We start from the raw sequence: 13,930 nt of genomic DNA, 5'->3' as shown, positions 1-13,930 counted from the left end.
ACCTCTTTCTGGCTATAATTCTTAAGATCCTATATCCTTTAGCTTCCAAAAGTGCAGGGGAAGTGGTAATGACAGTATTTGAGGGTGAACTGTTCTGACAGAGACCACAATTCGACTTTTAAACAGGAGAGATCCCTGGCTTCTCTACCCCCACCCCCAAGTCATTGTTAACCTTAGTGGAGATTGCCCTAAATAGAAGGTGCATATTTGGACCAAATGGAAAAGAACAGAATTGACTTTATACATACTTTATAGATACTTAAATAGTTCTCTTTTAAGGATACTTATAGCAGGGTGATTTGTATTTGAAAAAAAAAAATGGAAGAAACCAAAATGACCTTTCATTAGGATGTGGTTGAGCAAATGGACCCATCAATGGAATGAAACATTCTGATACAATTGAAGTCACTGCTTGGGAAAAGTGGAATGAAATACGGGAAGATTTAGATGAAATGATGTTTAAGAAAGAGAGCAGATGGGGCGGCTAGGAGCGCAGTGGATAAAGCACTGACCCTAGACTCAGGAGTACCTGGGTTCAAATCCAGTCTCAGACACTTGATAATTACCTAGCTGTGTGGCCTTGGGCAAGCCACTTAGCCCCATTTGCCTTGCCAAAAAACCTAAAAAAAAAAAAAAAAAAAGAGAGCAGAGCTAGAAAATTTGAACATATAACTAAGGAAAAAAATATACATAACATATGGATGAATGGATAAACTAAATGGAAGAGAATACTGAGAGATAAAGTAACTGATAAATTATACTAGATGCTGCAAGTAATTTTTAAAATTGTAATATTGTATAAAGATAAGTTTAATTATTTTTATCATTTAAAGTTAAATTAATTACACTATTTTTAAAAGTCAATAATTCACAGGAAAACTAGAAAATGATTTATAGTAAGTCCAGGCCTGAAAACACCAAGCCCTCAAGGAAAAACTTTTGCGTAGCTATCTACCAAAATCTATGAGTAGTTATTACACAGAAAGGGTCTTTTTCAGAAATGGTAAAAGTCAAAAAGAACAGGGAAGTCCTTGCAGTGTACAGTTGTTGTCAATGGGAAGTAAGGGATGACTTATTCTTAATAGGTTCATGATTTTGTGGGTGAGAGTCCATGAACCCAGATCACCAAATAAGTGAGATAGCCTTCAAGAACTGTAGTAACCAGGGCATTCATCATCCTAAAGACAACATGGTTGAAACTCTTAGAACTTAGCTCTACTGGTTCTTAGACCACAGTAAAATGAGATAACACATATAAAGGACTTTCACCTAAAGGGGTATGAAAATGATAACATTGGCACTTTGGAAGTATATGTACCATTTGCAACATAATGTTTTTAAATGTATGAAATAAAATATGTAGAATTATAAAGGAAAATAGTTATGTTGAAGCAGCTTATGAAAATTAAATATATGCACATATATATATATATAATATGTTTACATGTATATATCCATATATAAAATTATGTGCCTGTGGTGTTGATTCAAGAGAAATGGTTTCTGGATAATTTAATCATGTTATTAATAATTAATTATGTTAATAAAGGATGGTCATTTGGATATCTCTCAAAGGCAATCATGGTGGGGTTTGGAGGGGGCTATAATTTTTAAGCTGTTTGGAGAGTTGTGTTCCCTCAGGTGACAACCAACTCTGACTGGTTAACAATTAATGAGAGAATGAATATTACAGTAAGGGACTGGACCTGAACTTTGACTAGGTCATTTTACTTCTTACTTTATCCCCAGCCTTGAGCAACCTATTCAAAGAATATTTCCCCACTCAAACCCTAGTAAAGGACAATGGTTGCCCTACTGATGACATTTGTCCTTCATCCTTTTTTGGGGGGGGGGGAACTTAAACATTTTATTTATTTTGAGTTTTACAATTTTTCCCCTTATTTTACTTCCTTCCCCCCACCCCACCCCCCACAGAAAGCAATTTGCCAGTCTTTACATTGTCTCCATTACATTGATCCAAATTGAATGTGATGAGAGAGAAATCATATCCTTAAGAAAGAAACAAAGTATAACAGATAGCAAGATCAGACAATAAAATCAGACAATAAGATGTGGTGGCCCCAAATTGTGCTTGATTGTTGCACTGATGGAACAATCAAGTCCATCAAGTTTAATAATCGCCCCCATGTTGCTGTTAGGTGTACAGTGTTTTTCTGGTTCTGCTCATCTCACTCAGCATCAGATCATACAAATCCCTCCAGGTTTCCCTGAATTCCCATCCCTCCTGGTTTCTGATAGAACAATAGTGTTCCATGTTTGTCCTTCATTCTTGAAAAAGACCATGACATCAGGATACCACGACAATCACGTGAATTGGATTTGAGGACGGAGAGCTGTGCTTGGTCACCAGCCTCACTTTCCCCTCTGGAACCGTCTGGGTCCTATGAACAGATATGAGTCTGGCAGACTGGAGATGGCCCTAGATCTGAGACAATCAGGGTTAAGTGACTTGTCCAAGGTCACATAGTAAGTGTTAAGTGTCTGAGACCCTATTTGAATTTAGATTCTCCTGACTTTAGAGCTAGTACTCTATTCACTTCTTCATCTAGCTGCCCCTGGCAGTCCCTCCAAGGTGAGATCTGCATAGAAGAGGTTAGATTAACATTTAGAGACTGAAGTCTTAAAATGAGGATTAAAAAGGGGGAAATTCAAATATCCCCAGATCATTGGTTACCCAGATTAAGTGACATTAAGCTCTCTCTCAGCTCTGAATTTATGAGGCTATTCAACAAACATAACCTAGGTTCTAGACACTAAGCTGTTCAGTTTCATTTTCCTTTTCTGTCAAAAAGGAATTGTTTTCCCCTGTTCTATACAAGACTGTCATAAGCAAAGTATTTTTAAACTTAAAATGCTAAAGAAATGTGAGTTATGGCTTTTGCTTCGTGGGACTTCTGCTTAAAGTATTTGAAAGTGGAATCTAAAATTAGTCATCTGCAAAACCTTGAAAAAAATAGTACTTTACTTCAGCTAGTTCCTTTTTTAAAAAAGTACTTTTTATATTAGCTTAAACAATCTACATTACTCTGTTCTTGAAAGACAGTGTGATGCATTTTTCGAAATGATGAAAAATGATTATAGAACGATGTAGAACTTTTCATTCTAATGAATATGAGCTTAATATGGGGTGTTCAGATCTTACTAGTTCTATCATGTCATGTCAACCTAGTTGTCATGTCTTATGGCACAATAATATTCCATCGCAATCATATATGACAGCTTGTTTAACCATTAATGGACCTCCCCTCAGTTTTCAATTCTTTGCCACCATAAAAGGAGCTGCCATAAATGTATTTTTTTATTTTTGAAAGATTTTATTTATTTTGAATTTTATAATTTCCCCCCTTAATCTTGCTTTCCTCTACCCCCACCCCATAGAGAGGACAGTTTGTTAGTCTACATTGTTTCCATAGTAGCTGCCATGAATATTTTAATGTAAATATTATGTAAATAAAACCTATATAAATAGGTTCTTCCCCCCAACACCCTGTTATGGGATGTCTTTGGGATACAGACCCAGCAGTGGTATTAGAGAGCAACTAACTCCTTTTTGTGCAGCATATACAAGGAATCAGTATTTGGCAATACGCCCACAGAAGGTGAAAGACATAGGTGAGGTGAGCTAAGAAAGGGCAGGCGGCTTCCACTTGAGGGGAACTCCATTTTCAGAAGTCAGGATCAAGATGAAGGCTGTGGAGAGGCAAGAGCTACCACCAGCAAATACACAGATGAGACAGATGGCTCCCCTTAAGTTCTCTATGGTCAAAGTTATACTGAAGGATTCTTTTCCCCTTTTTCTTTTCCTTTCCTCAGCTCTTCATCTGAAAATAAGTCAGTCTATTCAACACTGTAAATATACCTGGTTGAAAAGTCAGAGCTTAAAAACAACAAACAAACCCCAAACAACTGAAAATGTTGCTGTTTTTTCTGTTAAAAATTTTGCTTGATCAACCTCAGCAGCTTATATACTTTAGGGCTGGAGAGGACCTTAGAGACCATCTTTTGACAGCTGAAGAAAGTGCTTCTGTTAACTTGTTTTTTAACAAGTTCAAAATAAATTTGATTGCCACTTGAGAAGCTGTAGGACTTTGGGTATGTTATTGAACTTTGGACCCTCAGGCATGTGTAAAACAGAACCAATACTTATGGTAACTACAAAGGGATCTGGTATGGATAAAGTGGTGCTCACTAAGGATATTTTCAAGCAATGGGACCCTGGGTTAAGTCTGTCAGTTTCCTAATAATGTAAAATGGGAATAGGAACAGCACATACGGTAGGGTTGGGGAAGAGCAAATCAAACAGGTAATAAGTACTTTAGAAATTTTAAAGTCTTACGTAAATGCTAGCTAACTTCAGTTTCTTTGACAGATGACCAACAGTTTACAATTTATTTGTTGTTGTGGTTGAGTCATTTCAGTTGTGTCTGATTCTCTGTGACCACATTTGGGATTTTCTTGGCAGAGACAGTGGAATGGTTTGTCATTTCATTCTCCAGATGATTTTAAAGATGAGGAAACTGAGGAAAAACAGGATTAAATTGATTTGTCCAAAGTTACACAACTAGTTGATTATTAAGTATCTACTCAAGTCCTCTTGACTCTAGGGCCAGTGCTCTATCCACTATACCACCTAGCTCCTCCTTTTCTTCTTTCTTCTTCTCCTCCTCCACCTCTTTTTCTCTTCTCCTTCTCTTTCTTTCCTCCTCCCTCCTCATTTTGGTGTTTCTTCTTCATAGAGACTCGGGGCCTGAAGGATCCTGAGCAGGTGGAAAATTTGCAGGACCAGTCCCAAATGATGCTGGGTCAGCATAACAAGATGCATTATCCCAGCCAGCCAGTGAGGTATGCAAGTTGGCCAGGATCCTCTCTTTTTATAGTGATGATGTTCACCTTTGACTGGAGTGGTACCACCATCACCACCATCTCCTTCATCACCACCATCACCACCATCTCCACCACTACCATCACCACCATAACCACTATTGCCATCTCCACGACCACCATCTCTACCACCACCACCACCACCACCACCATCTCCATCTCCACCACCTTTTTAGTCACCTTATTGGAATATAATCTCCTTGAGGGCAGGGCCATGTTATTCTTGGTTTTGAATTCCTACAGTCTGGCATAATACAGTGGGTGATAATAAATGCTTATTCTCAGGACAATCAGTATCTCAGCCCTAAGATCTTGAATCAGGTTATTTCTTGCCCTCTTGCCCAGATGTCTTGTATCATAAGAGTGTTTCTTCCCCTGGTCTACTGACTGTGTCCTGGGAGAAAGAATGTTTTCATTGAGAGGTATGTTCTAAGCTGCTCCCTGGGACAGTAAGCCTTTCTAATCCCTACCCCCCAGCCTTATAATAATTCTTTACCAATTTTTTACTCACACTGCAACTGTTCTTGGGAGAGGATCCCTAGAGGATTTTCTCAAAAATATTCTATTAATATAGCAAGTATAGTCCTGTAAAGAGAACATTCTAATACTTGAGGATCTTGCTGCTGTTGCTACAATTTTGTAGGTATTCCTATATTGTGAACTCCCCAAGGTTTTGCTGATGATTTGGGCATAATATAAACTGCATGTTTTATTGTCTTTTTTCCGGGCCCCAACAAAGCCTTCCCTGGAGGGAAGAACATGTTACTTCCTGATGCCTTTGGTAACCAATGATACCTTTCTTTCCTCCTTTCCAGGTTTGGGAAACTACTTTTGCTTCTACCCTCTCTAAGATTTATTTCTTCAGATCGAATTGAGCTCCTCTTTTTTCGTAGAACCATAGGAAACACACCCATGGAGAAACTCCTTTGTGATATGTTCAAAAACTGACAACTGTGGGAAGCCATTCTACACAAAACTTTCGAGTCTGGATTCCTGATTTCGTTTCCAACAAGGCAAAAATTCTAATCCAAGTGAATTCAACAGTTGAAAAATTGTTTGAACCATTTAACATCTCCATTTCCTAATTTCTGCATCTTTCTCTTCCCCCTCTCCCTCTTTCCAATTTCATTAGCATTTCCAGATCTTTGTTAAAAGGCCATCTATGAGATTTCCATTATGTTGTAGGCCTTTTACACAACGGGAACAACCTTGTTTTGCTAAAATAAGCTGAAGAGTGATAAATATGGTCTTATTTTGTTTTTTGGCCTCTAAAGGAGGAGGAAGTGCTTAAAGTCAATCAATATATTGTGAAAAATCCACTAATGACAACAGTGTTGAGAGAAATACCCCTTTCCAGGTCTAGAGCATTTTGTGTAAGGGACATGTTCCACAGAGTGCTCTGAGGAAAAATGGGTTCACAACCCATTATGAAAAGAAACCAGGATAGGATTTACTGAGGAGGTACACTGTGAAATAGTTGGTAAATGGATATTTGCATGAGGTATAATTGAAGAGTTCTGTCTGATTAAACTTTTTTTAGGCTCAAACAACTTTGCTCTTGATATTCCTACGTACTTCAACTTATTCAGGCTTTTTAGTGGAATTAAGACTCTATGCTAAATTGAATTTTTCAAAGTATGCCTCTGTAGATCCCATTAGAATCCACAGAAAATATCCTTTCAGCAAGGAGTACAATACAAATTTGGAGAGCTGGATACTCAACAAATCAGAAGTCTGTTTTGAATATAAGGCTTTAATTCTAGTAGAGATGGTCAAGCTATCAAGTCGGACTCCTCAGATGATCTGTAGCAATGGTAGTTTCTGGACTGAAAAGCTTCATTTGTACTACCAAGGAAGAAGTCTGTCAGAACACTATCTCTCAGTGAGATTATAGAAGCATAGTTCAAAGATATTGCTCTTTTCCCGCCATGTACACCCCTTTTAGAGATGGGCTTCCAAACCCAACTGTCCACCTCCAAAAGCTGGCATTTGTAGACTTTGTATCTTCATATGTAAATAATAAAAAGGAAATATTTGAATAAGTTCTATTTTGTATTTTTTATATCAGTTCAGTTTGTACATAGACTTCAAATAGAATTGTCCATTATTTTTCTTCATGAGTGAACTATTTCTCCATAGGTCTCAGAAAAGGCCAATTTTTTCCCCCTGTTTTTGTTAAGGCGATAGGTTTAAGTGACTTGTCCAAGATCACACAGCAAGGCAATAATTCGGTGTCTGAAGCTGGATTTGAACTCAGGTCCTCCTGAATCCAGGGTGGGGGCTCTATCCACTGTGCCACTGAGCTGCCCTGAAAAGGCCAATTTTTAATGATAAGGTCTTATTAGCACAACCTGGGGCTGCTGCAAACGTTCATTTTAGATGAAGGAAGCTCCATTTTTTTGACCAAATGGAGGCTGGTTACACTCTTTTTCCTTATCTTTCCCCATGAAGTGTAGAATATGAGCCCAGGTGTAAATATCATCCACTATCTTGGTTATGACAGAATTACATCCTTAGTTAGCTGATCTCAGAGATGGGAAAGCATCATTCTAACCCTTGCCTTCCCCCAGACTTGTAACATCTACTAAACCTTCAGGAAACACTGTAGGCAAGGTTCTTTCCTTACATATAAATTAATATTACCTGAAATTATGGTAGTTCATGCTTCAGAGCTGAGAGAAAACAAATTGCTCATGACAACTGCGCAGATTATTTGATCATAAGGCTGGCTTTGTACAGCCATACAGGATATATTTTAGAAATGACAGAAATTGCACTTTATTACATTCTCCTCAAAGTGGGGGGGAATGTACTGACATGGAATGAGAAGTGTCTGTTGACAGTATCATGAACACTATCCAGTTCTGTGGTCAAGGTAAAGTGTATATATGTGTGTGTGTGTATGTACATATGTACATATATTTTCTTTATTTTAAACATGAATATGTAAAATTTAAAGAGTATGACATAGGATAATATATCCCTTTTTAATAGATACTTTTTATTTTAATTTATAGTCAGCATATTCATTATAAATCACTTTAAAAATTTATGAAAAATAATGTAATAATCCACAGTCCAGGACCTTTTCCATGATTACTACAATCACTTGGTACAAAGAATCTATCTTATTGTATGAAATTCTGTTTCTGACCTACCCATGAGAGGACTGGAAAGTTGGTATGACAGTTGAACACAAATAGGGAACTCAACAGACTTCTGGAGTCTTTGTTCAGTAAGCAGACCAAACTGACCCAGTGATTGCCTCAATCCAAACTGACATCACCCAAAGGAATTTCATGACAGGGGGCTCTCCTTGGCTGGAAGAGAGGGAGGAAATGCAAAGGGAGTGGAAACTGTGAAATAGCAGCAGATATAAAATGAGGGTGGGTGAGTAGACTTTGCTGAGTATACAGTGAAAATATCTCACTCTGAAGCAGAGAGATACATATAGAGTAAAGGTAAAAGGTTGGAGCAAAATATATTTTGCTTCAGCTGAAGTAAAAAAAAGCAGGAGTAGCAATCCTTATCTCAGACAAAGCAGCAGCAAAAATAAATAGCAAAGAGATAAAGAAGGAAACTTTAGGTACCATAGACAATAAAGTCATTTCAATACTGAATATATATGCACCCAATGGAACAGCACCCAAATTCTTAGAGAAGAAGCTGAAAGAACTACAGGAAGACATAGACAGCAAAACTTTACTAGTGGGAGACCTCAACATCCTGGTATCAGATCTAGATAAATCAAATCATAAAATAAACAAGAAAGAAGTTAAGTAGGTAAATAGATTGTTAGAAAAATTAGATATTGTGGACTTATGGAGGAAACTGAACAGGGATAGAAAGGAATATACCTTTTTCTCTGCAGTACATGGAACTTATACAAAAATTGACCATGTACTAAGGCATAAAAACCTAATGATCAACTGCAGAAAGGCAGAAATAATGAATACATCTTTCTCAGATCACAATGCAATAGAAGTCATATGCAATATTGGGTCAAGGAGATATAGACCCAGAACAAATTGGAAAATGAATAACCTCATTTTAAAAAATGAGTGGACCAAAAAACAAATTATAGAAAGAATTAACCATATTATCCTAGATAATGATAATAATGAAACAACATATCAAAACTTATGGGATTCATTCAAAGCAACTCTCAGGGAATATATTATAGCTCTAAATGCTTACATAAATAAATTGGAGAAAGAGGAAATCAATGAACTAAATATGCAACTAAAAAAATTAGAGAAAGAACAAATCAAAAATCCCCAATTAAATACCAAATTAGAAATTCTAAAAATTAAAGGAGAAATCAATAAAACCGAAAGCAAAAAACTATTGAATTAATAAATAAAACCAAAAGTTGGTATTATGAAAAAACCAATATAATTGAAAAAACTCTGGTCAATTTGATTAAAAACCAAATTGCTAGTATCATAAATGAAAAAGGTGAACTCACCACCAATGAGGAGGAAATTAAAGTAATAATTCAAAATTATTTTGCCCAACTCTATGCCAATAAATTTAATAATCTAAGTGAAATGGATGAATATTTACAAAAATATAAGTTGCCCAGGTTAAATGAAGAAGAGATTAAATACCTAAACAACCCTATCTCAGTAAAAGAAATTCAACAAGCAATCATTGAACTCCCTAAAAAAAATCTTCAGGGCCTGATGGATTCACAAGTGAATTCTACCAAACATTTAAGGAACAATTGGTTCCAATTCTATATAAACTCTTTGGAAAAATAAGGAAAGACGGAACTCTGCCTAACTCTTTCTATGAAACCAATATGGTGCTGTTACCTAAACCAGGAAGAGTTAAAACAGAGAAAGAAAATTATAGACCCATTTCCCTGATGAATATACATGCAAAAATCTTAAATAAAATCTTAGCAAAATGATTACAAGTTATCACTAGGATAATACATTATGATCAAGTAGGATTTATTCCAGGAATGCAGGGTTGTTTCAATATTAGGAAAACTGTTAGTATACTCAATTATATCAACAACAAACCAATCAGAAATCATATGATCATATCAATATATGCTGAAAAAGCTTTTGACAAAATACAGCATCCATTCCTATTAAAAACACTAGAGAGTGTAGGAATAAATGAACTGTTCCTTAAAATAATTAGCAGTATCTATCTGAAACCATCAACAAGCATTATATTCAATGGGGAGAGGCTAGAGGCATTCCCAATAAGATCAGGGGTGAAATAAGGGTTCCCATTATCACCACTACTATTCAATATTGTATTAGAAATGTTAGCGTCAGCAATTAGAGAAGAAAAAAAATTGAAGGAATTAGAATTGGGAAGGAAGAGACAAAACTCTCACTCTTTGCAGATGACATGATGGTCTACCTAGAAAATCCTAAGAAATCATCCAAAAAACTACTGGAAACAATTAGCAATTTTAGAAAAGTTGCAGGTTATAAAATAAACCCTCATAAATCCTCAACTTTTCTATATATGTCTAGCAAGATACAGCAGGAAGAGCTAGAAAGAGAAATCGCATTCAAAGTAACCTCAAACAATATAAAATACTAGAGTCTATCTGCCAAGACAGACTCAGAATCTTTGTGAAAATAATTATAAAACACTTCTCACACAAATTAAATCAGATTTAAATAACTGGCAAATATCAACTGCTCATGGATTGGTAGAGCTAATATAATAAAAAATGACAATTCTACCAAAATTAAACTATGTGTTTAGTGCCCTACCAATCAAAATTCCAAAAAATAACTTTAATGAGTTAGAAAAAATTGTAAGTAAATTCATATGGAAAAATAAAAAGTCAAGAATTGCCAGGAGCTTAATGAAAAAAAATACAAAAGAAGGTGGCTTAGCCCTACCTGATCTAAAATTATTATATTATTATATTATAAAACATCAGTCATCAAAACTGTTTGGTATTGGCTAAGAAATAGTGGTGGCCCAGTGGAATAGACTAGGTGTAAAAGCAGGAGATGATTATAGTAATCTGCTGTTTGATAAACCCAAAGAATCCAGCCATTGGGATAAAAACTCCCTCTTTGATAAAAACTGCTGGGATAATTGGAAGTTAGTATGGAAGAAACTTAGATTAGACCAACACCTCACACCCTTTACCAAGATAAGATGCAAATGGTTACAGGACATAGACATAAAAAACAATACTATAAGCAAATTAGAAGATCAAGGACTAGTTTACCTGTCAGATCTATAGAAAGGGGAGCAGTTTATGACTAAGGAAGAGTTGGAGAACATCACCAAAAACCAATTAGATGATTTTGATTACATTAAATTAAAAAGCTTTTGCACAGATAAAACCACTGTAACCAAGATCAAAAGAAATGTAGTAAATTGGGAAACAATATTTACAACTAATGATTCTGACAAAGGACTCATTTCTAAAATATACAGAGAAGTAAGTCATATTTTTAAAACAAAAAGCCATTCCCCAATTGACAAATAGTCAAAGGATATACAAAGGCAATTTACAGATGAGGAGATCAAAGCAATTCATAGCCATATGAAAAAATGCTCTAAATCATTATTAGAGAAATGCAAATTAAAGCTTCTCTGAGGTACCACCTCACACCTCTCAGATTGACCAATATGACCAGAAAGGATAATGGTCATTGTTGGAAGGGTTGTGGGAAATCTGGGACACTATTACACTGTTGGTGGAACTGTGAACTCATCCAACCCTTCTGGAGAGCTATTTGGAACTATGCCCAAAGGGCAACAAAAATGTGCATACCCTTTGACCCAGCAATACCACTACTGTGTCTATATCCTGAAGAGATGATGAAAAAGGGTAAAAACATTACTTGTGCAAAAATCTTTATAGCAGCCCTGTTTGTGGTGGCAAAGAATTGGAAATCAAGTAAATGTCCTTCAATTGGGGAATGGCCTAGCAAACTGTGGTATATGTATGTCATGGAACACTATTGTTCTATTAGAAACCAAGAGGGACAGGATTTCAGGGAAGCCTGGAGGAATTTGCATGAACTGATGCTGAATGAGATGAGCAGAACCAGAAAAACACTGTACATCCTAACAGCAACATGGGAGTGATGATCAACCTTGAAGGACTTGCTCATTCCATCAGTGCAACAATCGGGAGCAATTTGGGGCTGTCTGCAAAGGAGAGTACCATCTGTATCCAGATAAGGAGCTGTGGAGTTTGAACAAAGTTCAAGGACTATCCCATGCAATTTAGAAAAACACAGATATCTTATTGTCTGATCTCTAAGGTTATGATTTCTCTCTCATCACACCCAATTTGGATCAAGGTACAACATGTAAACAAAGTAAAGACTGACAGATTGCTTTCCGTGGGGGAGTGGGGGGGAGGGAAGTAAGATTGGGGGGAAATTATAAAACTCAAATAATATCTTTAATAAAAATTAATTAAAAAAAGAAAATATCTCACTCTGAATCTTGAAACTCATGTTAAGTTACATTGGTTATGAAAACATTCTGAGAACACTGTAATACATTTTGTTTTCCCAAACTGCTGGGGAAAAAGGGGGGAGCCAAGGTTATACCTTGAAAACATCACTTTTTAAAAAAGAATCATCTTGGACATTAGTTGGCTTGAATCTGTCAAAGTGGAAATTGGTCATATGGTTCCTCAGATTTTTCCCCAAACTTCCTAAGCATAAGGAAAAAACCCAAGGCATGGTGATGGTGGAGCTAATGTTAATTGGTATCATATATCAACTTCAATGCTGGTAACAGGGTTTAAAATCTGGGCTCCTGATTGGGGAAATGGAGTGGTATGTGTAAAACCCGCTCAGATCATGGGGCTGACATTTTCACCCAGCAGTGAATTTTCCATGCCACTACACTAAAGCCTTGAAGGATAATAAACAGAGTAGTAAGAATGAATCATTGAAGAAAAAATATGGACTATATATATAATTGATGTAGACCATATTTTCTGATAGTGATTTTATAATGAAATTTCAATTTAATTTTGCCTAATTAATGAAGTGGAAATGAATATGTGATTAATGAAAAATTAATAATTGAACTCTTTCAAGTAGATATATAATCGCCAGTAGTATACTGTTGTTTGGCCTATAGGATCTGAGGGAAGGTTCTATTTTCCCTTACAGTAAACCACTCTCTCAAACACCACTCCCTACTAATAATTCTACTAAGTCTGTAAAAGACTAGAAATTCACAAATCTGTCAACAGTGGAATAGGTTTTATTTGATGTGATCCAAAATGAAGACTGAAGTCCCTGGGAAAAAAATTATAAGTTTTCTTATTTGGCATTAACTATTTCCTATAAAATGACCTATATGATATTTTTGTGAAAAATATTAATTTTCTAAAGAAACATAGTTTCATATGGGAAATATGCTAGAATGTCAATCCCAGGTGTTTATTTCAGATCTAGAAAGAGTAACAAAAGCATCCAACTCATCAAGAGATCCAATCTTTACAGGGCTTTCAAGTGGCTGACCCAGGAGGCTCCAAACTTGTTTCTATAGAACCTGATGATGTGGGGCGCTTTGAAACAGAAGTACTTTGAGAAGGATACTTGGGAGAGTACAGCCTTTATGCAGTCACTACATAAAAACAGAATTTCTTGCTTCCTATCTTCTCCTACCTACCCCCAAAGCCCGGCTCCAGGAGCTTCTGAAAAAATCAGACTTGAAAAATTGTTTTTCAAAGGATTTTCAAATCTAATTTTGGGGGTTTTTTTTCAAGGCAATGGAGTTAAGTGACTTGCCCAAGGCCACACAGCTAGGTAATTATTAAGTGTCTGAGGTTGGATTTGAACTCAGGTACTCCTGACTCCAGGGCCAGTGCTCTATCTACTGCGCCACCTAGCCACCCCCTCAAATCTAATATTGAATCATTTGGTTATTATACTTAAGTCTGAAGTCTTCTTATCCCTAGCAGAAACTCTGGAGAGAATAGGAAAATAGCCAGGAAATCTATTGTTACCTGAAGCTACCACATGGAAAGGCTGTCTATTGGTCCAAAAATGTGTAATCTTGGTTC

The 13,930-nt window shown here is 36.2% G+C and overlaps 1 protein-coding gene and 1 long non-coding RNA gene across 2 annotated transcripts in view; one reads left to right on the top strand and one right to left on the bottom strand.

Annotated features, from left to right (window-relative positions):
* The window catches only part of NR2E3 (nuclear receptor subfamily 2 group E member 3), a 20,278-nt gene extending 14,428 nt beyond the window's left edge, over positions 1-5,850 (top strand). Inside the window, exons 8-9 of the mRNA XM_074231869.1 lie at positions 4,758-4,863; positions 5,718-5,850. Of these exons, the coding sequence (XP_074087970.1) occupies positions 4,758-4,863; positions 5,718-5,850 (239 nt within the window). The remainder of the gene's footprint in view (positions 1-4,757; positions 4,864-5,717) is intronic.
* Positions 1-13,930, bottom strand: part of LOC141519906 (uncharacterized) — a 16,021-nt gene extending 2,091 nt beyond the window's left edge. Inside the window, exon 1 of the long non-coding RNA XR_012477473.1 lies at positions 13,874-13,930. This is a non-coding gene — a long non-coding RNA (uncharacterized LOC141519906). The remainder of the gene's footprint in view (positions 1-13,873) is intronic.

This window comes from Macrotis lagotis, chromosome 4 (assembly GCF_037893015.1).
Source record: "Macrotis lagotis isolate mMagLag1 chromosome 4, bilby.v1.9.chrom.fasta, whole genome shotgun sequence".
NCBI classification, from domain to species: Eukaryota; Metazoa; Chordata; class Mammalia; order Peramelemorphia; family Peramelidae; genus Macrotis; species Macrotis lagotis.
This window is presented reverse-complemented; position numbering and strand designations above follow the sequence as displayed.